General features: G+C 35.4%; 1 protein-coding gene across 1 annotated transcript; it reads left to right on the plus strand.

Annotated features, from left to right (window-relative positions):
• On the plus strand, positions 1 to 27,730 carry LOC110100430 (protein WVD2-like 2). Its single transcript, XM_020827931.2, has 7 exons — positions 1 to 291; positions 6,218 to 6,783; positions 7,193 to 7,281; positions 7,366 to 7,459; positions 7,541 to 7,612; positions 17,663 to 17,773; positions 27,479 to 27,730. Exons 2-7 carry the CDS (start codon positions 6,274 to 6,276, stop codon positions 27,728 to 27,730), a joined length of 1,128 nt encoding a protein of 375 aa, XP_020683590.1. The 5' UTR covers positions 1 to 291; positions 6,218 to 6,273.
• Positions 27,731 to 27,944: the final 214 nt, after the last annotated feature.

The following is a 27,944-nucleotide window of genomic DNA, read 5'->3' on the forward strand; positions in this document are numbered from 1 at the left end:
TAGAACCGAGACCAGGGTTTCCGTTCTTAAACCTCCACGCTACTATTTTAAAACTCGCCATCTTTCGCGGTTAACGTTTACGCTTATCTAAATAGATTAACTGTGTACGTTGTCTCCGCGGCAAGCGGATGGTGGAGCAAGAGCGGCGGAGATGGAGTAGGAGGACGTAAAGCTGGGTGGAGGCTGGCGTTAGGGTGTGGAATAGAGGAGGCCCGGGGCTAGAAGCCTGGTTTTCGTCTGATCCCGCCCACAAGAAATCGAGCTTCTCTGAGATCAGGGCGACGAAGCAGGGTAAGAACTAACCCGCATTGCTTGTTTTTCCCTTTTATTCCTTGTGTATTTGGATATCAATGTAGTTTTTGTTTGCATTGGCATGGGAGTTGGAGTCGGACTTTGCATTGGTTTGGATTGATGGACTAAATATTCAATGGATTTGTAGCGTTTTTCTTCATTTTGTCGTTTAATTTGTTTTCATTGTTTTTGTCTGGATTATATGTTCTTTGTCGTTTAGGGAGGTTTTCCATTGCTGCTGCTTTTATGTACTTTGTTTGAATATTACTAAATGGAGGCCACGTGCTGCTTGGTGCTGGTTTATTGGGATTTTACTATAATTTTAGATTGATCGTATAGCCGTGCATTACATGGTAAATTAAAGTATTGTCTAGATTTTCTTAGAATCACCATCTCACCATCCTGCATCCACCCATTCATTCTGGCGAATATTAATTTTTTCATTGGAGCTTTTTCCAGTAAACGTATTTTTAATCTAAAATTTATGATGAGTTCGTAGCAAGAGGCATCAAGCGGGATTAGGTTACCGGATGAAAAATGCCGGAACTTGGATCATTTGGAGGATCTTGTAGAGTTGTAGTATTACGACTTAATTTGTTTGGTTGACTGTAAGGGTAATATATTACGCAGTCAATCAATTTGTTTGGAACAGAAAGAGATAGTTGGAGTTTAGATTTTAGTTGTTAGTCATGCTTAGCTGCTTAGGGGTCTGAGAAATTGTATTAATTAATTACTAGGCTAATTTTATGATGAATGACTGACTACCAATAAGACAACAATTAGTTCATCAATGTATGCTTGGAATTGTGCTATTAACAAATTTTCAGTAATGACTAGACCATTTATTGCGTGATTATTGTGTATAGTAATGGCTAATAGTGATGCTAATTAGTTGTTAGTAATTAACTAATTATATGCTTATCTATTCAAACCATTATTTGTAAGGCTGAGGACATATGAACTAGTGGTAGACCTATAAGGAGGTCACTATTTAAATCATGGTTAATTGGGTTATTAGCCACTAACATCTGTTTGATAATTAAATAATTAATTGATTGCAAATTAGGTTTCTATTTAATTGATTTTTGACGGAGAAATGTGTGATGGGTGGAGGGTACTAATTGAATCTCTAATTTGGGTTAAGATGTTTGTTTACTAATGCTTAAAGAGTTAACAGTAAGAACAATATTGAATTTGAATTGATCAAATAATTTGCTTTATTGTTGGGTTAAGACGTTTGTTTTAACATTTTGAGAAACTTAAACCAGAAGTAATAAAATTACAAAGTGAGGACTTGATTTGAAAGTCTTTCATTTTAATATTTTACTTTTAACTAATATTTATTACACTTCATAATTACAAATAAGTTATTAAGTGCTAAATGTGTGAAGTAGTATATATAGCTTTACTCTAGCTTTATAATGAGCATAATTTTAAGTCTTAATCGAGTTTACATTGAACCTTAATCAACTTTTTTATGAGCTTACTCATGAGCATTAAATGATATTGTTTATGATCACAAACAAGCTGAGCAACAAGATGTTTAAGTTTGTTAATCTAAAAATAAAATATTTATAAAAGTGTTTAACTTTGTTCAATTGTTGAATTAAAAAAACATATGCAAGCTTTTTTCTAGTTTAGCCACAAGCTTGTCGAACGTTCAATTCATTTGCAGCCCTACTGGTTGAGCTATTAAGAGTATGGAAGTCTTTTCAACAATTTTTTTCTTGTGAATATCATAAAAATCTTGTTTATGTATTTCAAAGCATGTGATCTTATAAGAAGTTTGCCACTACCATTCTTGGTGCTTTTATTCGCTTGAAATGATACAACAACTTTTCATTCTCACTTGCCTAAGGAGATAGTAACAATTTATAAATTTCCACATGTTATATTATAAATTTCATTTCCATTGCTAGGTCTTAAACCCTGAATAAGAAAAGTGGAGGGTTGCATTATGTAGTCAACAACTAGCGTAAAACTTTTCGAATAATTATGACATGAATCCTTTAAAACATTGTATTAATGCTACGATATTTCTTGGAAGTGACGTGCTGCTTGGCTTGAATAGAATAAGAAGTATGTAAGGCCTACTATACCGGCGCTCAGGTAATATGTTAAATAAGTCAGGATTCTCATATCATAGACAAATGCGAACAATGAAGCTGGTCTATGAAACTAAAATTATGATAAAAAATTGAAATATAAGTTATCTTATAAGCAAATTAATGGAATTAATAGATATTATGATTCATAGGAAGATAAATATTTTATGCATTCAAGAAATTAAATAGGTTGGAGAGAAAGCTAAAGAAATTGATATTTTTAGATTTAAATTATAGTATTCAGGTGAGAGTTATACTAAAAATGATGTATATGTCATATGTGATTATAGATAAGTGTCTGAAAGATAATGTTCTAGAAATTATTAATATTATAGCTTTAAAAATTGTACTTGATGCTAAGATTATTAATATTATAATTGCATATGCTTCTCAAGTAGGTTTGTATATATGATCAAAATTAAAATTTTGAAATGATTTAGAAGAATTAGGATATCTCGTGAAGAAAGAGTTTTTATCGAAGAAAATTTAAATAGACAAATTGGTAGAGTGGTAGAAGATTCCCGAAGCATTTATGGCGGGAATGAGTTTGGAGCGATTGATGAAGGTTGTAGGATCATATTAGATTTTGCTTTTGCTTATAATTTTGTAATTGTTAAATGTTAATACCTTATTTAAGAAAAGAAAGGAGTATCACATCACTTATAATAATAGATATAATAAAATTTAGATTGATTATTTTCTTGTAAAAAATATATCGGTTATATTGTAAAGATTGTAAAATTATTTATAGTGAAAGTTTATGTATCTAACATCGCTTATTAGTTTTGGACCTTAAGTTGAGGGGCATAATATGAAAAATAAAATTAAATCTTATCCTAGGATTAAATGGGGGTATTTAAATAACACAATCGAAGTTATTTTTGAAAGTAGGATTCAAGATCTTAAAATTTTTACTGTGCATGAGAAAACTAATGTTATGTGGGAAAAAGTGATTAGTGATATTAAGAATGTTGTAAAGTATGTGCTTTGAGTATCAAAGAAAAGACTTATAATAATAAAAATAATTGGTGGTAGATTCAAAATGTGCCTGTTAGGAGTAAAATGTGCCTGTTAGAGTAAAAGGAGTCTGTTAGACTTATAATAGCAAAAAAGATAAAAATAAGAATCTTTATTATAAGAATTTGTTTAGATGTAAAAGCTCGAAAAATTAAAAAAGATATAAAGGGGCCTGTTAGGAGTATAAGAAATCAGTATATGATGTACAAAATTTAGCTTTTAATGATTTATATAATAAATTGGATACTAAGAAGACGAAATTTGTGTTTATAAGTTAGCCAAGCAAAAAGATAGGAGAAGTAAGGATTTACTTCAAGTGAAGTGCATTAAGGATTAAGATAAAAAAGTATTTTAATTAGAAGAGAATGTTTAATATAGGTGGATGAGAAATTTCTATAAGCTTTTCAATGAAGATTATGAGAATACGATTGACTTTAGTGATCTTAGTGCTATAGGTAAAAATAGAGATTTTTTTTTATCGTCAGATTAGTAAAACTGAAGTTAGAAAGACTTTAAAGAAAATAAAGTGTAGAAAAATTGTTGGACCTGATGATATTTCAATAGAGACGTGGAAATGCTTAGGAGATGAAGGAATTTCTTAGTTTATGAAAATTTTTAAAATTATTTTGAAGACTAGAAAGATGCCAGAAGATTGGAGGAGTGTGTTGGTTCCTATTTTTAAGAATATAAGTGATACACAAGTGTGTGCAAATTATAGAGGAATCAAGTTAATGTGTCATACTTTAAAACTATGGGAGGGAGTTATGGAGCATAGGTTACGACTTGATATTAATGTTTCTCAAAATCAAATTGGATTCATGCCAGGTAGGTCTACCATGGAAGCTATACATTTATTAAGAGGTTTGATGGAGAAGTATAGAGAGAATAAGGAGGATCTACATATGATATTTATTGATTTAGCAAAAGCATATGATAAAGTTACAAGAAAAGTGCTATGGAGAGTTATAGAAAAGAAAGGAGTTAATAATGTTTATAATCAAGTCATTAAGGATATATATGTAGGAGCTGTTACTTGTGTTCAAACACAAGGTGGTTTGATCAAGTATTTTCTTATTTCAGTTTGACTACATTAAGGATCAACTTTAAGCTCATATCTTTTTTTGCATTGGTCATGGATGATCTTACTAGACATTTGCAAGAGGAAGTACCTTGGTATTTGTTTTTTGTTGATGATATTCTTATTGTTGATAAGGCTAAAGAGGGCGGTGAAGGAAAATTTGAATTATAGAGGTCAATTTTAGAGTCTAAAGATTTTCATTTGAGTAAATCTGTAGTCTAAAATTGAATATATAGAGTATAATTTTAGTAGTAATAGATCTATCGGTGGAATTGTGACTTTGGGCGATCAATTCATTGAAAAGAGTACATGTTTTAGATATCTCTAGTATATTGTTCTAAGTGATGGTGAAATAGATGGGGATATTATTAGTATAATTCAAGTTGGATGGTTGAAATGGAGGAATGTATCGGGCCTATTGTGTGATAGAAAAGTACCCCTCGAACTTAAGGGAAAATTCTATAAGATGATGGTAGACCTACAATGCTTTATGGTGCATAATGTTAACCAGTAAAGGAGAAGCATAAAATTAAGTTTAGCGTTACAAAGATGAGGATGCTCAGGTGGATGAGTGCCTTCACTCTAAGTGACAGAATGCAAAATGAGTATATACATGAAAATGTTGGAGTAGCTTCAGTGGCAGATAATATTAGAGAGAGTCATCTTAGATGATTTGGTCAAGTAAACGTCGGCCTTCCCATTTTTGCCTATGTTAAGAAAGGTAGAGGTAGGCCTTAAAAACTTAGTTAGAAAGTACTAGAAATGATTTTTCTTTATTAGATGTAAATGAGAATATAACTTTTAACAGGACACAATGGAGAAAAAGATTCATGTAACCGACCCTGCATAGTGGGATAAAGGCTTGGTGTTGTTGTTGTATATTATTAATTTCAAGATAATGATCACATATTTTGCATTTGAATGTTGAAAAAGAAGCATATTTAAATTGCATAGTTGATCTTATAGATTATAAGCATGAAACAACAAAATTTTAGTAACATATGCATCATTATATTATTTACACTTAAATTGTTTATTATTTGTTAATATGATGAATAATTTGGTATGAACTAATAGCGTGATTATTAATCTAAAATAATTCAGATAGCAACTTTAGTCAAGATATTTCCTTTTTCAAATAATATTTCTTGTCAATGGTTACGTGAAATGCTTGACCTTGATAAAGTAGGTTTGCTTCCTTGCACATTGTTACACCGGGTTCAAATATTAGTATGCTAAAAAAATGTTCCCATTAAAGTGAGATGCACCGGGTTAGCTTCCTTGCACACTGTACACCGGGTTCAAGTATTAATGACGAGTCTGAAACCTGTGAAAATGAGTTTTTTCATTTTGCAGCTTCCCGAAATGGATCATTTCAGCCGGCTTTCAAAACTATGATATATAGTTGTACGGAAAATCTCAAATTCTGTTGTTCTTGGCAATTTACCCCATGATTTATTCCTTTTATGAGAAAGATTACAAGATGACAGTTTCTTTCCTATGTGCTTCAAAACCTAAATGATTTTTTATGGGATAGTAAATATGGATTTTGAAATTTGCTGCTTTTGTTCATCAGGTGTTGTTATTTTTCATTCTTAGTTGCTTCATAAACCCTGAAATTTGCTCTTTTTCGATATGGAAACTTAAATAAATTAGAAATAGCTTCAGAACTGTTTTTCTTTTTCATAATTTATATGATATATGAGTCCAAGTGTTTGATGACCAGAAAATCTGACATCTGTCCCTGGCTTTTGTCGCTCAATTGACGAAGAAGCTGTCAAAATGCCCATACATGAAGACTCGAATAATTTTATTCGCAATGCCAAAAGCAATCTTAAGCATGTTGTCAGTCATGCTGCTAAACCATCCGAAACTTTTATATCTAATGAAGCTTCAGAAGATCACCCTGATCATAAAGCTTATGTTAGAACTACGGAATCAGAATATAAAGGGGACGAAATCAGTGCAGCTTCTACCGTTGGGGTCTCCATCACTCAGGATGCTAAAATTTCAAAGGAACCTGAAGCACCTTATATAGAAAATATTCATCTGGATGCTGATGTAGCAGAGATACTGAAGCATGACAAAGATTCAGATCCTAAAATGCAGTTGACTTCAAAAGCTTCGAATAATACAAAGTCCAAGTACACTGTTCCTCAACCCTTTACTCTTGCAACTGACAAGCGTGCTTCAGTTGCCTGCAAATTTAATGCTGCTACTATATCTAACAATGATAAAAAACATACAATTATGAACAACACCGAGTCTCCAAACCTAGTAAAGAAGAATCAGGTTTGTATATTCTAATTTTTCTGAAGTTTCTTCTCGTTTTTTCTTCAATAATTTACCTTTGTTTTGTTTGTTGATTATAAACTTTGGGCAAGTGTAGATTTGACCATAACGGAACCTTTTTCCCAATAATAGTTTATAATGTTTTTCTTTGTGCACTTAGACATTGTTATAAGAAATACCCCACCCCTTTTTCTTTGCTTGGTCAAAGTTCTAAATATTGGAAGCTGTGTTTAAAAGTCACAGGAAGGAGACAATGAATCATATTAGTATGCTTCTACCCTATTGGATTTTAATGTCGTATGCAAATGAACATTATTTTGTATTGGATTTATTATGTTCGTTTCTTAGATGAGACTGTTCAAGAAAAATATGTTTGATTCATATTTTTTACTTCATTGCTCTAATATAGGCTAGCTTACATCTTGAATCAAGGAAACCTCTTCAGCCTGAGAATACAAAGCGCATTGTTGAAGAGGAGGTCTGCTCTGTCGTTTCCTTGTATCCTTTGTTTAGTGTTGTTATAGCAATTATCCCTCTCGTTGTTTCTTAAAAAATGCCATTAGTTTCCTGAACAATACATAGAAGTACAGCTTCTGTCAAGTCCTTCAGAAGAAGGAGCACAGTTGCATCAGCTCCCACTTTCAGAGTCAGCGAGCGTGCTGAGAAATGGAAAGAGGTAATTTATTCTTTATTTATATATGGTTTTGATATTGTTTCTAAGAAATACTTAAGTGGTTTCTTCTTTCTATCATTTTAGTTTTATTCTAAGTTAGAACAGAAACAACAAGCTGTTGAAGCTGAGAGGATTGAGTATGAAGCCAGAAAAAAGGTATATTGTTTATTTAACAATTGATTGAGTGACCAGTGCAATTTGCAATAATCTACGTTTTGGTTTCATCTCTTTCACTATTTGTAAGTAGTTAATTATATTTTCATGCTGAACATTTGGCCTTTTTCCATCCCGCTAGTTCAGAGGAATTTCAAAATCTACCATGTGGGATGGTAAAACCTAAGTTTTCTATCAAAGTTAGTGATATGCATGTAATCTGTGGATTGAGGATTTTATGCTAGTGCTTCTTTAGGCATTGTCAAATGTTTTTTGACTCAACATTATCTTCACCAGGCTGTGGCCACTATCTATAAAATAGATATGCGCATTGGTTTTTTCTAATGTTGCATACAAACCAGACATACTTGCATTGGGAATATTATGGAATGTATCCTTACTTTAAAAAGCTTGATTATTGTTTTTTTGGCTACCAGCCTTTCTTCTTCGGCATCAAATCAGAGTTTTTGGTGTTTGCTACATTGAAACCTCTGAACATTTAGTAAGATAATTGTTTTATGCATAGCAGACTGCAACTTTTTGAGGCATTATCAGTCCAGGATGAAAAAACTATAATCTTTATAATAAAGCAATGTATCTGATGTGCAATGCATTTTTACCTTTTCTTAGTCCGTATTTAAAAGAAAAGAACGGATGAGAACTTAATTTGCTGTTTGTTTGTTTACTTAGATGTTCCGGCTTGCATGGTTTAACCTAATTACTATTACAGCTGATGGAATTAGAGTTTATATTTTTTACCCAAGCAGGAGAAACATAATTTAATGAAAATCCTTGGTGCCCTTAACTTGAGTGGGATAACATGCTTTGAATTAAAACTGATTTTCATTTCAGATTCGAGAGATTTGGGAGATTTGAGGGGTTTACTAAAAGAGATTTACTAATTGAGAAAATTAATATAAATCAAATCCAATTAGAATTTTAATTAGATCTAATTTAAGTTAACTTTCCTAAAATAGGGATTTTTATTTAGGAAACAAATTCAAATTCAAAATTGTTTGAATTTGGAATTCAAATTTGTTACTAAATTAAAGGGGCAATAATTAGGAAGACTTACTTACCTAAAATAGGAATCCTTAATTAGGAAACAAATTCAAATTCAAATTGATTTGAATTTTTGAATTTGAAATCATTGCCAAATTAAGAGGGCTAAAATAGGAAGGGCTTTGAATGTAAGACTAAATTTGTGGAGCCAATGAAGGAAGGGGGTGGCCGATTGGGCTTGGGAGTGGTGATGGGTTTCTCGGTTGGGTTGTGAAAGCCGGCGGTTCAAGGCGGAAGGAGGAAGGGGCCGGTGGTGGTGGAAGGAGGGGAAGTTGGATCTTGGGCCGGTGGCTAGGTGGAGGGAATAGGGGAGGTGGCCGACGGCTTTTGGAAGGGTGAGGAAGAATCGACTAGGAGAGAAGGAGGGGGTAGAGTGACCGCTAGAAGAAAGAAGAAGGGGAATAAGAGAAGGAGAAAGGAAGTGTAGGAAGATAAAGATAAATCATGAGCCCGGACACATGTTGCGGCTGATGGGTGCTGTGTTGCCCTCACCTTCACCTAGGGACTTCAAACCATGAGCCGGGCACTTCCTGCGGATGATGGATATTACGCTTCCCTTACATAGGGATCTCACCGAAGTTCTTCCCCAAGAACAAGAGTGCATAAATTTTTTTTATTAATAATCTATCATACTAATACAATAGCAAAGGCCTCTATATATAGGCTTCAAAATGAAAGAAACTTAAAAAAAAGACGAACATGCCCTTAGGGCTTACAAAAGACAACTCCCTCAAAAGAGGGTAAAAATGGAAAATGCAAAAATACAATTAGTAAATTAAGATAAAGTGAAATGATCTCGGCCGTTGATCTTCGTCTCTTCCTCAAATAAGCGTTCACCATTGGATGTCCTCATCAAATTCAATACCTCCCTTTCTTTTAACTTCTCAAGCAAGCTTGATTGTAGTTTAGAGCTTTAAATGCTTTACATTATCTACATGAAAGTACTCATTACCCTTCATATATGTTTTAAGAGAATACAATTGACTTTAGTAACCTTAGCACTCATGAAAATAAATATTTTTATTTTTATCAGCGTATTAATAAAACTGAAGTTACAGAGATTTTAAAGAAAATGAAGTGTGAAAAAGCTGTTGGACCTGATGATATTCCAATAGAGGTGTGGAAATGGTTAGGAGACGAAGGAATTTCTTGGCTTACTAAACTTTTTATTATTATTTTAAAGACTAAAAAAGATTTCAGATGAGTGGAGAATGAGTGTGTTGATTCTTATATTTAAGAATAAAGGCGATGGACAAGATTGTACAAATTATAGAGGAATTAAGTTAGTGTGTCATAACTTTAAAACTTTGGGAGAGAGTTATGGAGCATAGACTACATCGTGATACTAATGTTTCTAAAAATTAATTTGGATTCATGCCGGGTAGGTCTACTATGAAAGCTATACATTTATTGAGAGGTTTGATGGAGAAGTATAAAGAGAATAAGGAGGATTTACATATGATATTTATTGATTTAGAGAAAGCATATGATAAAGTTCCAAGATAAGTACTATGGAGAGTTCTAGAAATGAAAGGGACTAGTAATGCTAATACTCAACTCATTAAGGATATGCATGTAGGAGCTATTACTTGTGCTCAAACACAAGGTGGTTTAACCAAGTATTTTCTTATTTCAGTTGGATTACATCAAGGATCATCCTTAAGCCCATATCCTTTTGGTTTAGTCATGGATGTCCTTACTAGACATGTGCAAGAGGATTTACCCTGTTGTATTCTTTTTGCTGATGATATTCTTCTTGTTGATAAGTCTAGAGAGGGAGTTTAAGATAAACTTGAATTACAGAGTTCAACCTTAGATACCAAAGATTTTTGTTTGAGTAGATCTAAAATCGAATACATGGAGTATAATTTTAGTAATAATAGATCTAGTGCGAGGATTGTGACTTTAGGTGATCAAGTCATTAATAAGAGTACACATTTTAGATATATTGGGTCTATTGTCCATAGTGATGGTGAAATAGATGAGAATATTATTAGTATAATTCAAATTGGATAGTTGAAGTGGAGGAATGCACATTGGGCTTGTGTGATAGAAAAGTACCCCTCAAACTTAAGAGAAAATTCTTTAAGATGGTAGTGAGACCTGTAATGCTTTATGGCGCAGAATGTTGGCCACTAAAAGAGAAACATAATATTAAGTTAAGTGTTGTAAAAATGAGGATGCTTAGGTGGATGAGCGACTTTACTCTTAGAGATAGGATACGAAACAAGCATATATGTGAAAAAGTTGGAGTAGCTCCAGTGGCAGATAAGATTAGAGAGAGTCGCCTAATATGATTTGGTAACATAAAACAACAGCCTTCCGATGACCCGATTAGGAGAGTAGATGTATTAGATTTAGCTTATGTTAAGAAAGATAGAGTTAAACCTTAGAAGACTTGGTTAGAAAATATTAGAAATGAACTTTATTAGTTTTAAATGAAACTTTGACTCTTAAATGTGGGATTCAAAAATTCGGGCCCCGGTGTTCCCATCTTCGCTTTCATTCAAATCAGTGTGCTCATCTGATGTTGCATCACCACTAACTGTATGAATCCCCTATCATTTGCGTGTTGCTGCAAGCTACTAGAGGAGTTGTATTCATCATTAATTTTTATACATACTGATTAATGAATTACCTTATCCGCAGTCGTCATTTGTCAGCAAATTGGTGCATTCACTTATCAACTTGTGACTGTTGCTTGTAGAGTAATATTGTTGTCGACTGCATGGACACTCTAGTGCTTATTGCATGCTACATGTACTTGTATCATATCCACCTTCACTATTCACAGGTGGTGTGGTGTATTTGTTTGCAGCAATATTAGTTGCATGCAAACTATTGATGTTGACTTCAAGGCATTGTTTCACTCAGTGCATGTTGTCTTGATGTGATTTGTTGTGTGCATGTAGGGGTGTAAACGAGTCGAGTCGAGTCGAGTTTTGACACTATCGAGCTCGGCTCTTTAGTCAGAAAGCGAGCTCGAACTCGAGCTCATTCCACCGTTAACGAGTTCGAGCCGGCTCGCGAGCCTCGGAAGTCCGGACAACCTTCGAGCGAGTCGTCTTCCTTCGAGCGAGTCGTCTTCCTTCGAGCGAGTCGTCTTCCTCGTCGGCGTCATCCACGACCACGTCAAGCTTGCCATTGGAGAAGAAGATTTAGGCGTTGAGCATTAAAAATAAAATATATTTTTTTTCTTATGGGGATAAGAGATGAGCTGAGATAATTAATGAGTTTTGAAAAAAAGCAAAAGAAGCAGCAGCTTTTCACCTTCCCAAAAAAATAAGAGCAGCTGCATGTCAGGCTTTTTCATTGGTTAGATAAATAAAAATAACATTATATATATTTTTTATGCAAGAAATATCGAAATGATATTATTTTTTTCATTTTTTTAGGAATTGCCGGTTTGACCATTTTAATTTTTGGAAATCCCGCCCGCTGGAAATCACGCCTTTGTTCAATCGAGCTTGGCTCACGAGCTTCGAGCCGAGCTCTCATCGAGCTCGTTTAATAAACGAGCTCGAGTTTAAGCTCGAGCTCGCGGCTCGATAAGCTCGGCTCACGAGCTCATTATCGAGTTGAGTTCGAGCCGCCTCACAAGCCGGCTCGGCTCACTTACACCCCTATGTGCATGATAGGTTTTCATTGTTAATTTCAGGTGTTTTCGTTTCAATTTACAGGCGGACTGTTGCTTGCATAACAGGCCTTTTGCTATTACATGTGGGAAGTACTTATGTGTTTCGTAATCAGTTGTCGTCACTTGTAATTACAGTGTATTCAGCTTCATAGGGATAGTTGTAGGAATTTGTTGCATTCATTATCCTCATTTTTTGTGTACCATGTATTCAGGTGCCAATGATTTATATTTGTTTATACTTGATTATCCTTCATTTGTATGCATTAGGGTCTTATTCATGACAAGTTCCTTGCTCGTTCACTTGCGCTCATTCAAATGCATTAAATTAACACTTGACATTTGCATTTTAATTTTAATTGTGCATTTTAATATTTTAGGATTATGTTCCTTGTTGTCCAGTTCAAATTTAATTCCTTATTGTTCAGTTTGAATCAAGTCCCCCATTATGTGTTATTCTCTCTGAATTTTAGCAGCATCCAGACATATCTCCCGTTTGAGGAAAATTTGGGTGATTGGGCTTTCCCACCACACTAAGAAAAACGTATATGAGTTTTCAGAGGTACTTGCTTGTTCAATTCAAGTTTGGTTTCTTGTTGTTCAATTTCTATGCATTTTGCTCTGAATTTCGATAGCATCCCGACATATCCCTCATTTGGTGGAAATATGGGGGACTGGGCCTTCCCACCACGCTAAGAAAAGCCTGTATGGTAGGTGTCCGTAGACATCGTGTCCATGATATTCAATCCCACCACGTTAAGAAAAGCATGTATGAGCCTTCAGTACATTTTAATTTATAATTAATTATGATTAATTAATTTTTCTTATAATTAATTATAAGTCAGTTATAATCAATCACTTTTAATTTATAATTATTTGCACTTAACTTGTAATTAATTATAAATTAATTGCATTTAATTGATAATTAACTATAAGTCAATTATAATTAATTACATTTAATTTTTAATTAATTATTAATTAAATGTAATATATAAAATAATGTAATTAATTATATTCTTACAAACGATGATAACCTGAAGAGTTCGGTCCCTACACCTATGCCCTGGAGTAAATTTTTCATCACACCTAAAGCATAATCCCTTCTCCCTCTTCTCTTGCATCTCCCTCTCCTTCAGTCTTTTGAAATTTTCTTCACTTCCTCCTACTGGCTTCTCCCTGGTGGTATCACGAAGACCGCCTGCTGCAGGACCCTTGGGTGCTAGAAGAGTGGTAGTTATCCTGTAAGAGCCTCCTGAACTGTTGCTCCTGGCTCTTTTCTTTAAATACTTCTGATCTTCCACCAACTGCGCCAACTCCATTGGCTCTCCCAATTCACGAGGCCTCTTGACCCTCACCGCAGCTCTGATCTCATATTTGAGTCCTTTCATGAAGTAAACCTCCAACGTTGTGTTTGATAGTCGCTCCACCCGAGTGTTCAAGTGCTCAAATCTCTCACGGTAGTCGGCCACTAATCTATCCTGTACTTAGTGCAAAGAACTGCTCATAGAAGTCTCCTCCTTTGCCAGTTCATAAACGTTCCAATAAGCATTCCTTGAATTCCCTCCAACTCCGTATGGGTCTCCTTTGATCCCTCCACTGATACCAGGAAAATGTCTTCCCCTCCAAACATAAACCTACTACTGTCAACTTTTCCTCCGTCAGCCATTGGTGGTGAAATACTTTCCATTTTGTAGATCCACCCGTGTGCATCCTCCTCTTCAAAAATGGGCATCTTCAGCTCTCACCTTTGGATCTCCCCTGTTTCCCTGTATTCCTCCATAATTTTCCCTTTCCCAAGTGCTTGGTTCTCCCCAAGTCTCCTGATCTTCCCTTACACGCTCATCTTCAAACCCTTCTTCACTTTCCCTCCTCTTTTCTCCAAAATCAGCACCCCTCCTACCATAAGTTCCCTCTTTTCTCTCCCAACCAGCACCCCTTGCTTCATGGCCCCCATAACCACGCCTCTCTCCATACCTTCCCCCTTTCTCCTCCATGATCTCCACATCATTTTACCTCCTACGAAATTTAGAATTCATAGTTCTTCCCACTGTTCTCTTTGTCTCCGATGTCGCGTTTGAATTTAATTTTTCAGTAGCTTCTTCTCCATCATATGAAGATCGGAACTTTGTCTTCCACGGATGAAATCTTGTCTTCTATGGATGAAATTTGATCTTTCACCATTGCTGTCATTTGGCTCATCACCCCTTCAAGACATTCCTCCAATGCATCTACCTTCTTGGCCACCATCAGGCCACCATCAATACCCGAAATTTTTGTAGGTTAAAAAATCTGGATATTGATAAAAAAACCAGCAAGAAACCCTTCCTCCGGAAAAAGAACAACTGCAGAAATTTCAGAAAAAACAGTCCACAGCAGTCCCAAAATCTGCTATGATACCCATTTGATAGTAAATACTTGAATATTTAAAGTAAACCCTAACAATATTGACGAAAACAGTGGAAAAAGTCCACAAATCTAATGGAAAAACAAGCAAAAACAGTAGTTTTTATTATAGAAAGCAAATCAATGGAAGAAATCAAGCAAGATACAATTGATCCTCAATTCGAGAGGAGGATTGTTCTCTTCCAATCCCTAGACGAATCTAGGGCCCAAGACACCAAAAAAAAACTCCAAAATTAACCACAAAACAAAGAATAACCCTAACCCCTCTTTCCTACTTATAGCAAACAATTAAACAATTAAACCAAATTACATATTAGCCCTTGCCCGCCCCCTACTTTGGCTCCAACTTGTTTGAATTTGAATCCTTAGTAGACCCCATCCCCCTCTCCCTCTATCTTGCCGCCCACCTTTTGTAGACATGAGCAAGGGCCGGCCGGAAAAGATGAAATGTGTTATCAAAACTAATTTGAAAGAACTCATCAATAACTCGTAGCTAGCCTAGTTGACACTTGGACTAACTACAAGATGATTGCAATAAAGAAAGCTTTATTCCAATACTCTCCAGTATTATCCTAATGGGATTTTTTCTTAAATTATTGATTGTCTCCTCCATCACCTCTCCTCTATCGCTCATAACTTTCCTCAGCAAGCTGTCTTTTACTCCCCTGATCATTGACTACTTTACTTCTTGCTTGTTTACTTGCCTTCAGCTGCTTATTCAATATCTGTCTCTACAAACTGTTATTTATCACATATTCATCTGTCATATCAGCTAGCATTGACTCACTTTTATTGTCTATTGTCTGTTGAAGTTTATTGTGAAATATCCTATTTGAGTCTACTGAGATGGCTATGGTAAGTTTGGTTGAGAAATGAGATGGTTAGCCTACAACCTAAGGTCTCAACTCAAGTCATGAGATCTATTTCTTGTTTGCGTGCTTTTCGAAACTTGTAAAAATGCATCATTACTTTCATTCAATTTATTTTACTGTATGCAGATCTTTTTTCTTGTTCCCTCGTTCTTTGATTATGTTATCTTATGTATGTTTTTTTAGAAATTGTCTATCAGGGATCGAAATATTTTTTTAGGTGTTTATAGGCTTATAGCTTTATTCATTTGTGGCATAGATGATAGATAGCCTTGCTTCAGGTGCGTGAAGATTTTAGCCTCATGTATTCTCATTTATAACAAGCAGGAGTCTATGATTTCCGGAATTATTCTGGCAGTGACAGTCTGAATTATGTAGAGAAACAAGCCAGTTGGATGGCTGTACATGAAATACCATGCTATTGACCTGACATAATATATGTTCCTGAGACTTAAAACACGCGAACTCTAAATTGCTTGAATGTGCGATGAATATGAAGGACCTCCTTGAATTTGCTGTGCTTGATTTTTTTTTCTTGTTACAACACTTATACCGGTATCATTCATTTTGTCAACAACAACAACAACATCAAGCCTTTGTCCCACTACGTGGGGTCGGCGCTATTGTGTCCGGTTAAAAGTCAAATTCTCATTTAAATCTAATAAAGAAAGATCATTTCTAATATTTTCTAACCAAGTATTTTTAGGTCTACCTCTACCTTTCTTAACATAAGTCAAATCTAATACCTCAACTTTCCTAACTGGGTTATTGGAAGGCCTCCGTTAATGTGACCAAACCATCTTAGGCGACTCTCTCTAATCTTATTTTCCACTGGAGCTTAATTATGGTTATCTTTAATTAATAATAGTTAATTATAAATAATAATAAATTATTATTAATTAAGATATAAAATAATAATTAATTATAATTAATTTAAATTAATCATAATTGATAATTAATTATAATAATTATTTATAATTAATAATCATTAATTATAAATAATTATAAATAATTTTCTTTTCAATTAAGATTAAAGGATAATTAAATATAATTAATTGAAATTAATCTCAATTAATAATCAATTTTAATTATTTATAATTAATAATAATTAATTATAAATACTCATAATTAATTAGATAAGAATCATTTATGATTTGAGTAGGATTAACAGAGAGCTCTGTTTTAGGGATTTGGCAGAAGAAGCATGCATAAGGGAGAAAGTTAACCTTCACAGCCAGCCGCTCCTGTTGTTGCTTCCGATTCAAAATGTCGTAACTTCCAGTCCGAACAAAAGGGAAAGTCGTCGAAGGAGGAGTCGGCGGGAGATTGACAAGAGAGGAAGAGGGATTTCGGTTGGAGAGGAGGAGGTCGTCGGCTACAGAGAGGATAGGGAGAGAGCAGTGAGAGCTCGGGCAGTGGAACGAGCAGCTTGGAGTCGGGAGGAGATCGATCGGGAGGAAGGGTCGTATGGGAGGAGAAGTCGAGCGGAAGAGCAGCGGAGCTGGAAGCCGAGAGCAGCGAGGGGTTCGGGATCCAGGCGAGAGGGATTTGCGTGTGGAGTTGTCGAGAATCGAAGAGCAACCGAAAGCTTCGCTCGGTTGGGTATTTAACGACGCGAATGGGAGTGGGATCGAGGACTCGTCGCGCGATTTTTTGCAGAAATCTCGGAACGGCGCCGGATGTACAGTAAATCAACGGGATTCTGGCAAGATTTCGGCAGAAATCAAGGATCCAATGGTTACGAGGTATGCACGTTGAATTTTGGCTTCCTCTTTCTTTTGTTCTTTTGGATATACGATGCAGGTCAACAGATTTGTCATGTATGATTCTTGGACTAATCCTTAGTTTTCATACGTAAGATAATAAATGCAGATTTAAGCTGGAATTTGTTTCTTACTTTATGTTGTTCTTGTTTGCTATTCCTTGAAGGTGGAAGGCTCTGACTTAAATCACCATTGTTCATCTTCCTGTGTTGCGTCCTTGCATTATAGCATATGTAGTTATTTCCTTGGGGCTGATATATGTAGAGAACCTTGCTTTGTGGTTTAGTTTATTTACTGGTATGTTTTGACTGTCATTCTCCAGGAAGAAGAAGAGACAGCCTTAAAAGAACTGAGGAAGAGCTTGAATTTCAAAGCTACTCCTATGCCTAGCTTCTACCATGAGGGACCTCCTCCTAAGACTCAACTCAAAAAGGTAGTTGTTTTTTCTACAATGATGTGAGGGGACAACACTCACACACACACACACACTGCATTGTTAAGTCTGTTCTGTTTCCATGCATGTCCGAAGACCCATATTTTCCTAGAGATTGTGCCCGACAAAACAAAAAAGTAAAATTTTCTAAGGTAGGATCCAGCTGCTTTTTGAATCAGTCATCATTGTTAGTATTCCTTTTTGTTTCTGAGCTTTTGCCTTCTGTTTTACAGTGCTTTTGTGATTGTTTGTCAGTCTTGCAAAATAATAAGGGTGAGTAGAGTCTGTACAACACTCCTTATTTGGCTTTAAGAAAATAATAATGAACATGCTTAGAAGAGGAAAACCAAACAATTAAAGTTTAGCTTGTGTTTTGCAACTTTGATTGAATCTTGCTACCAAAATCTAACTAAACAAGCACACTATCAATATTTCATAAATATTAAATGATTTTGGATTAAAAAAACCATGGATAAGTACAAATTATCTCTCCTTTGAACACTAAGGTAAGGACAAGCTTATAAATATGCTTGTTATAATCTATTTCCATCACTAATTAATATGTATTCAAGATATAAGATATGTCCATGAAGTGACTAACCATAATAATATGCTCAGCAAGTTTGTCAAACACATTGCATGCATTTACTAATAAATGATTTAATAATTAAGATTAAAGGTGTATGCTTACAAAGCCACATAAATTGGTGTCATAATACTATGATTCTTTACAACAACACATTTAGTTACCAAGTAATGGGATTAATCATTGGAATTCTTGCTCTCTTTTATTTCGGCCTTCCCATGCCCTTTCTTGATTTTCAATTTTCTCTCTAACACTCTTTTTTTAATCTCATTGTACATTTGTGTGCTTATAGTTTCTACTTTCTAAAACTAAGCTATTTAAAAATAAAAAACTTAGACAATTTACTTAGAATGATTATCTCAAGAAGAATGTTAGAATTGTCAAAGTCCTTTTAATAAATAGGCTTTTATTGGAACATGCTATACAAAATAAAATCAAAACTATAATTAAAACTCATTGTCATATCATTTCATGTGGATATATGGCAAAACTTTGGCCCAAATATGATTTAATTTATATCAAAATTAAATATTTAAATTATATTTTAGTTTATTAATTTGAAAATTTAGAATTTATCAAGCTAGCTTAGCTTATTAAGTTTTGCTCTTTCGATTGCAAAGATATTGTCCTGATTTTAAATGCGACTATAAAGGGTGCTATTGCATTGGTTTGGCTGTGGTGGACCAACCTTCTATTCATATAAATTTTATTTGGAAGGATAATGTGGTATTGCCAATATTTTAAATTATGAATGATATTTTGCATAATGTTTTTTTTTAATGCTATAGGCTCTTTTTTGAAATTGAATAGATTACCCCTTACTTTGTGATTAATGCTATGATGCACCGACACTTCTCCTCAAAGAGGCGTGCAGTGTCCGACACCGTGTCCGACACGACACTCATCCGACACGTGTCGGACACGTCGAAAACGTGTTCGATTAAAAAATATTAAATACAAATTGGACACGCGTGTCCAACACGCGTATCTTAAATATTTTATGAATTTTTTTAAATATAATTTCTTGTATTTTGCAGGATTTAAACTAAATTTCTTATTTCCTATACACAACACCAAATCAATGTCCGCACTTAATTCCCAATCATCAAATTTTCTCATTTTCATTTTTTTTTGGCAGTGTCCGCCTGAAATATTAATTGTTGTTTTTTTGAAACTTACCAAAAAAAAGCTAATGTACATGCTCAGTACCGCTAGGTATCGCTAGGTATCGCTCAGTACATGCTCGGTACCGCTCAGTACATGCTCATTATCGCTCAATATATGCTCGGTACCGCTCGGTATCTTTCCATACAAATCTTACGAACTTTAAAAACAAGCAGAACTTCAAGTATCATCCTCTTCCTGTTGTGAGAGAAATTGGAGCACATACTCATTTATTCAATTAATGAGAGGAATAAAATAACTCCACAACGAGCTGAAGATTAAGTTTATATGCATACAAATATTCATCTTCTATCAAGGAAAACCCCACTTTATATGACATGTGATAACAAGATGTGGGATGTTGCTGGAGATGGGTTCAAGTGCCTTGATGATATGGGATTATTGGAGGTTGCAAATCTTTCTCTAGATGAACCAGTGTTGGAAGCAATGATATTCAATGATGATGATATTAAAGGCTAAAGATCAACCTCTGAATCTAATTCTATCATTCCCTCTATTGAGTAGTTGGACCTTCATGTTGTACTAAATGATTTTTTGCTTATATTTTTATGGTTGTACTAAACATTTTGTACTAAACATCTTTGTGTTATAAGCTAAACAAGTTATCATGAAATTTATTTATTATTGCTTGTCATTTTTAATATAATGTCACCTTAATTTCTATATATTATATTAAAAAATTATTATGCCATGTCCACGCCGCACCCGTGTCCTATATTTTTAAAAAATATCGTATCCCGTGTCCGTGTCGGTGCATCATAGCATTAATGATTTTATAGGACCTTTTAATGATTTTTGTCGTACTTTTCTATGCCTTACTTGACCTACCATGTGTTGAACCGTAAGCTAAGATGGACATATGTGGAAAAATACATTAGGTGTCATGACCCGGCCCGGATGCTCGAATTAACGAAGCGGAAACAGAAATCAAACAGTAGTAACTTTTCATTCCCTTTATAAGTAAAATAATATAAAGACTTCTCTATCCAACTGAAGAGACAGTAATACAAGAAATATTCCATTAAATCATTTTTTCCCTGATCAAATCTAATAATTTCATCAATCATAATTTACATGTTTTCATTGATGCGTCATCTTTTATAAACATACTCTTCTCTTTCTGTCATTTCTATTTCTTTGGAGATCTACCTGAAACATTCATTTAGTGGGTTGAGTTTACCATGTAAATTAGTGGGTAATCATTATTAATTATAAAACAATAACATAAGTATATCAAAAATATAATTATAGATCTTCATATACTTCTTTCTTTCTTAATACAAAATACATATGCATACACCTTTCATTTATAAGCCTTATAATTTATATAAGTCCTTTTGTATTCAATCATAATTATCAATTTTCATGTAACATTTCTTTTAACAGATTTATCATTTAATTCATTTTCATAATCATTTTCATTTGTACAGGAGCATCATCTAAATGTACCAATTAAGGTACAATCATTTTGATTTTGATTTTCATTTTATTTTCCTTTTTAATGTGTATTGGTACGTTGCTTCCCAGCCAGTACCATATGGGGGTGAACTCCTGTAAATTTGCATGCATATCCTTTTCCTTTTCATTTATTTTTCATTCATTTATATATACTTTTGATATATATATAAGTATCATATATATGTATAAATGCGTTCTAATTTCACTTTATTTTTCTCTTATATGTATTCTCTTTACATATTATTTATTTCACATATTCGTATTTGTATATATATTTGCTTATTTCATATGTAATAGTTTCCAAAAATAAATCATAAGTCTTAAAATACTATATAACATACTTCTTTCAAAATGAAATAAAAAAATACAATAAAGAGAAATTCTATAACTACCTACTTTGATTCTTTCAAATCTTCGATGCTTAGTACAACCTAAAGAAATTCATAACCATGAAAATTTATCATTTAACTTCCATTAATTTTTTATAAATATTAATTTAATTAATAATTACCTCAAATCTCAATTTTCCTTTTCCTTATTGAATTCTTGCCTTGTTGAATTCTTGAAGAATCGAACTCCTACAACTTGATCTCTCCCTTTCTAAAATCCCTAAATTCATATCATATAAACTTTCATGAAAAAGTGAATAACAAAATTTAATAAAAGTTACATGATAGGAATTCACTTACAAATGGAGATTTTCTCAAAATCTTAAAATCCTTCTTTCTCTCTCAAAATCTCCTTCTTTCTACTTTCATTCTCTTCTTTTGCCCTAAATGAAAAATCCCTCATTGTTTAAAAGAGATAATATAAAAGGATTTACATAGAATGAGAAAAATCAATATACTTTAGTTCATTTTCCTCTTCTCAGTCGCCTCTCTCAAATGAAACTTCTCTTTTGCGTTTACTTTTATAGGAATGGATGAAACTAAAGTTTTCTGCATAAGTTGTTCTTCCTTCATGAATGTATTCCTTTGCTTATAAACGAAAAACGCATCTGTTTGGAGGTTATACGCACACAAGCGGTTACGCTCAGTGCGCCCCCTCTTTCGTGACCCCCTTCTGTTCGCGCGGCCTGATATTAAAAGTTGGCTGGTTCGATTAAACTGACCCAACTAAACCGGTTATTATAATATTCCTTATAAAAATTTCATCCTCGAAATTAAATCAAGTATAAATATCTTAATTAAATAGATGAGGATATTGACTTTTCATTTCTTCTTATTTCTCCCAAGTGATATCTTTATCTGTTCCATGTTTCCATAAAATTTTCACAAAAGGTATTGACGTATTTTGCTCAATTGTTTCATATTATATTTTAGGATTCTTTCAGGTTCTTCAACATATTTCAAATTAGGCTGCAAGTTAATTGATTTGAACTGGGTTCTCTTTGACTCATCTGACACATACTTTCAAAGCGCTGATATATGAAACACATTATGAATCCCTTGTATATGCACTGGTAGATCCAATCTATATGTCATATTTCCAATCCTTTCAATGATTTCAAACGGGCCTATGAATTGTGAGCTCAATTTTCCCATCTTTCCAAATCATTGCACACCTTTCATTGGACTAACTTTTAAGAAAATAAATTCTCCTACTTCAAACTCAAATGACATGTGTTTCACGTCATAATATTTTTATTGCCTGTCTTGTATTGCTTTTACTATATCTCTGATCAATCTGATTTTACTAGTAGCATTATCCACCAATTTAGTACCAACTCTTTTTCTTTCACCTGTTTCCATCCAACACAATGGTGCTCTGCACTTTTGTCCATAAAGAGCTTCATATGATGTCATTCTAATACTAAACTGAAAACTGTTATTGTATACAAATTCAATCAACGGTATGTTATTTCTCCCAATTTCCTCCAGAATCTAAAATACACAATCGTAGTAAATCTTCCAAAGTCTGAATTGTCCTTTCTGATTGTCTATCTGTCTGATTATCAAATGTTATACTGAAAGTCAATCTGGTACATATAACTTCTTGAATTTTCTTCCATAATCTAGAAGTGAATTGAGCATCTTTATCAGAGACTATAGATTTTAGAATTCCATCTAACCTCACAATTTCATCAACATATATCTTTGTCAACTTTTCTTCTGAATCTATCTGCTTGATTTGTAAGAAAAGAACTAACTTGATTAATATATCTATAACCACTCATATTGCATCTCGACTCTGCCTCAGATGGGATGAGATATTATAATATATTCCTTTGATTGAAGTGTCTTTCTTTTTGGGGTTCTTAGGGATAATATCTTCGTTGACATCTATCTCATTTCCCTTGTCTTTATTGGAGACTCCTTTCTTTGGCTGAGGCGGTAGTATTTTGCCACTTCTTAATTGCACTTGAGCGATATTCTACGGCTCAGACTCGTTTGATGGTGCATTTTCTTCAAAGTCGGCCATTGTCACATTTGGAGATTCATCTGTTGATTCAGAATCACCACCTAGATTTACAGGTCCCATCAGCGACGCTATGTCGGGAGTTGCCTCCTTAGTGCATTCTTCTTTTATCAGCATATTTGGCGTGACCGAGATACCTGAGATATTTCTACCGGAAGAGAGTTTTCATCATCTTTTTCGGCTTCATCTATTTTAAGCTCTGACATGAAGTCAGCGAGCTTAATAAGTCGTTTTGCAGTCTGGTAGTATTCATCCAAATTGTCAATGGCTCTTTGAATTGCTGTCTTTTTCTTCTTGGGATTCTTCAGTTTGGTCTTTTTGTTGGAAGATTTTGCCTTTCCAGACTTTGAAGAGCCAGCTTGGCTGAGGCTCTGCTTGAAAGTGGATACTGGATACTAGTGCCATAGACAATGCTTTATGATATAACATCAGCTCCGTAGGAGATTTTCAAGTCAGTCCTGGATCTCCTTCCAATTGTTTCAACATTTTCACAGTTTTTTTGGAGATCGCAGTCTCTCACTGCTCTTCTTAAGCTGGTTTTTTTTTCATTTCTTCTTTCTTCACTTGGGGGTATGGAAGAGGATGTGACCATCCGAGTTGATTCTTTCCTGCGGTGGGACAACACATTTTCTGATAATATGAGCTTTCCCTTCCGGTATTTTCGTTCCAATCAATCCTTGAAGATGTAGCAATCTTCAATAGGATGGCCAATCACTCCATGACATGGGCAATAATTCGGGTCGCTTGCTTGTTTTGATTCCTCACCAGTTGTCGAAACTTCTTTTAGTGCTTGTCGAAATAACTTGTCAATACTCTCCCTCTTGAATGAGTATTCTTTATTCATCTTGTCCTTAAGGGATGAGAATGTTCTATCATAAGTTGTCGGCCTTGGACGTTCCCCTCTACCCTGAAAAGCTTGTGGCTTATCACTATCACTGAGAATCAGCTTCGGTTGGGGTTAGGGTTAGGTTTGCTTTGGCTTTTTGTCGTATTGCATTGGTTGTTTTCCCTTTGTCTACATTGTAAACCACATATTTTTCTTTGTCAGCCTAGAGAAAAAACGTAGAGTCGGTCTCACCTCTTCTAGCACCCGGGGCCTTAGCCTTCTTTGTTTTATCAGAGTGGCTCTCTGATCTTGACAATTTCAATTTTTCAAACTTCGCCACTCTATCTAGTAGGTGCTGAAATGTGCAGCGATGCATAAGAATGGTTGCATCTTATCATCGATGTTTTCCATTAATAATTGCACAACATGTTCTTCTTCAAGCTACTGCTTGTATTTCATACTTAAATTGCTCTAGCGAATGATGTATTTGGTTACTGATTTTTTCCTTTTTGGCTTATCTAGGGTTTGATCATCAATTATTATCTTTTCTATTGCAGTGGAGAATCTCTTCACTAATATAGCTTCCAACTCTGTGAATGTCTTCGCAAAGTCGTTCGACAATTCAACATACCATTCGAAAGCAGCTACTGTCAAACTGCTAACAAACTGTCGTAAGAGCAAGGCGTCATTTCCCCCTGTGTTCCCGCAGGTGGCCTTAAATTATGCCAAATTATGCTTGGGGGTGTTATTACCATTGAAGGTATTGAACTTTGGCACATAGGATATATGACCGACAATTGCATACTAATTTCTCTGCTTTATCAACGGTTATGACGACCTTAATCTTCTTGGTGATAATTTTCTCCAATTGTGCAACAGTCATAGGTTCTGAGATACTTGCAACATTCTGTGGAGTGGGTTGACGGGTAATGTTATTGACTTCATTATCGCCTTCAGAAGCGCCCCGTACTCCTGAGATTTGAGGCATTTGAAAGTTTGGAGGATCAACAAGAGAATTAGGTGCAGGACCTACGATAGCAGTTCTCTGCATCATTTGCATAATTGCCTCCATTTGAGCCATCATCTCAATCATCTTCTCATTCAATTGAGAGATTTCTTTATATTTAGCTCTCATCTGCCATCTCATTTGCCATCGCATATCGACAAGCGTGATGTCTTCAACATCTAGGGGATTCTCTTCGGCTTCTTCTTCTTCTTCTCTCTCTCTCTCTCTCTCTCTCTCTCTCTCTCTCTCTCTCTCCTTTCGAAGAGCGGCCTCCTCTACTGGCGGTGGACACAACTTCACGGTGGCACCGGTATATTTTCCTAAGAGGCGGTGGTTGCCAATTATCGCCATCTTCACTGTTATCGTGGTAGGCCTCCTCATTGACATTGGTGTGCCTCATCATGTAAAAGACTTCCATGTTCATGGTGCCTTCTTCTATTTCTTCCTCTTCTTCCTCCTGTGCTCGGATATTCGAGTGGCGACGTCACTGGACTTTTGGTTCTTGATGCGGTAGGAAAATTTCTTTGACCCGTGGACTGCGATCGAAGTTAGTCACTTCCTTGGCCGGGGTAGGCGAACGATAGGATCCCTTAGAGGATTCTCCGAGGTGTCAACCGTCGTGGTGATCGTCATTATGGGCCTTCTTTTTGACCAATTTCTGATGTTACCTGTTGGCTGTGATGGATCTCCGGGAAGCTGCACTGGATGTCACACCTAAGTTTATCTCTCTTTCTCTTCTTCCTTCTTTACGAGGCTTTGACCTCCAGATTTGCTTTCCATTCCACCGGGATTTTTTGGCAATGGATCCCCGAACACACGGTTCCGGTGTCACACCCCGTTGCTCACTGTATATAGTCAGTATTATCATTATTATTTTTTGCTGCTGCTATAATATTTAGATGACTAGTCAAAGATGGAAAGAAAAACTAACCCCAGTGGAGTTATCAGAAATTTGTGGGCTCCAAAAATTCGGCCCCGACCTCCCCTCAGCTTTTCGGGGGAGTTTTAATGGATTTAAGTTCCGGGGTAAATTTTGGGAAGGCAGATTGAGATTGTAGATAGGACACTACCCAAAGATTTCGCCCTCATTTTGCGAGGACTTTATGATCTAACTTCTGGTTTCCTATAGGCGCAAGCCCCTCCGATCACAAGAGAGAACTTTCGATTAAGGCTAGTTGTCAATCAGCTACGTAGAAATACGTGGTATCTGACATATAGTAGCAGCATGGGTTTGGGGGTTGGAAAATTGAAGATTTGATATTTAAAATAAAAAAAAAATCATAATCTTGCACTTAAAACGGATGGTGGGGGAATGGATGATTGACCCAATCAAGATCCCGGCTACTTGGAGAGGGAGATGGACGACCAGGCTTGTCGTAGGTCTTATGTGATGTTCAGCTACTTGGAGATGGAAGCTGGGTGTGGTTCGACGGGAGGAAAAGGCGTTGGCTTGGGGTATTTTGGCTACACCAAGAGGTCGGGTCGTGGGATGTTGGGGTCGGAGCGGGAGGCTCGTGGACGTCGGATGGAAGAGAGGAGTTGGGATTTTTGGTTGGGGAGTTCGGCTTTCTGAGGAAGAAGCGAACAAAGAAGTGAAAAACCAAAGGCTCTGTTTCGTTCGCATTTTAAGACGAAGGCAGAGGCGGCATTGGGGCAAGCTACGCACGCGAGGAATGGACGTTTTCGGGGCACCCTTTACAGGAAGATGGGATTGTAGCAAGCGGCGGAATGGGCTTAGTAGACAGATACGCGTGGGATTTGAGTCGGTATGGCAGAGGCATTTATTTATTTTTTGTTTTCTTTGGATTATATGTTAGAGGTCATCAATATTCTCCTCTTGAGTTATCCATTCTTATGTTAATATTGTAATTCATAGCAGGACATAACAGAGAAAATTGATTCATAAAATTGGCTCCAAGTAGTAGATTAATTATTCTGTGCGGACGCCGAACGTCGTTCGGAGATCAACCAAAATGTGCAACGTCACCCCTTGCTCGGTACCGCTGACGTGGCACATCCTAGTTGGTCTCCGAGCAGCGTTCTAAGTCCGGTCTCCGCACAAAATAATTTCTCCAAATAGTGGGATAAACACTTGTTATTATTATTGTTGTGCTGAATTCACCTCCATCCAAGAGCATTTCCTCTTGTCCAGTCCATATTAACTTACATTTATTTGGGTCTGAAGCTACAAATCATCCCTCACATACTCTTCCCCCATGTGACCAGATACCAGCAACTCGCCCAAAATCACCAAAGTTTAGCCGGAGAAGGAGCTGCCGTGAAGTATATAACTCTCCACATACTGACAGCAACAATAAAACCCATGGCCGGACTAATCGCTGCTGCGTCGACGGCGCCAAAGAGGCAAAAAAATCTCGAGTCAACACCAAGAGTAGAACTGCATCGTGCAAAGCCGAAGAAGAAAACAATCAAAATGAGACGAACCAAACAACTCCTGAAGCTACCATGCAATCCTAGGCCCCTCCTAAGAATTAAGGTTGGTTTCGCCCATGATCCTAAGTCCTAACCTGTGAGATCTGCTCGATCTCGATTAATTTTTTTTATCACCACATTATTTATTTGTGTCAGATATGCTTTCTGCTTTGCAAGTTTGGAAGAACGACTTGTTTTTTCTCTTTGATAATTGTTTTTGATGCTATATTTGCTGTTAATCTCAATGAAGGTGTTTAAC

The sequence above is a fragment of the Dendrobium catenatum genome, unplaced genomic scaffold, assembly GCF_001605985.2.
Source record: "Dendrobium catenatum unplaced genomic scaffold, ASM160598v2 fragScaff_scaffold_756, whole genome shotgun sequence".
NCBI lineage: Eukaryota > Viridiplantae > Streptophyta > Magnoliopsida > Asparagales > Orchidaceae > Dendrobium > Dendrobium catenatum.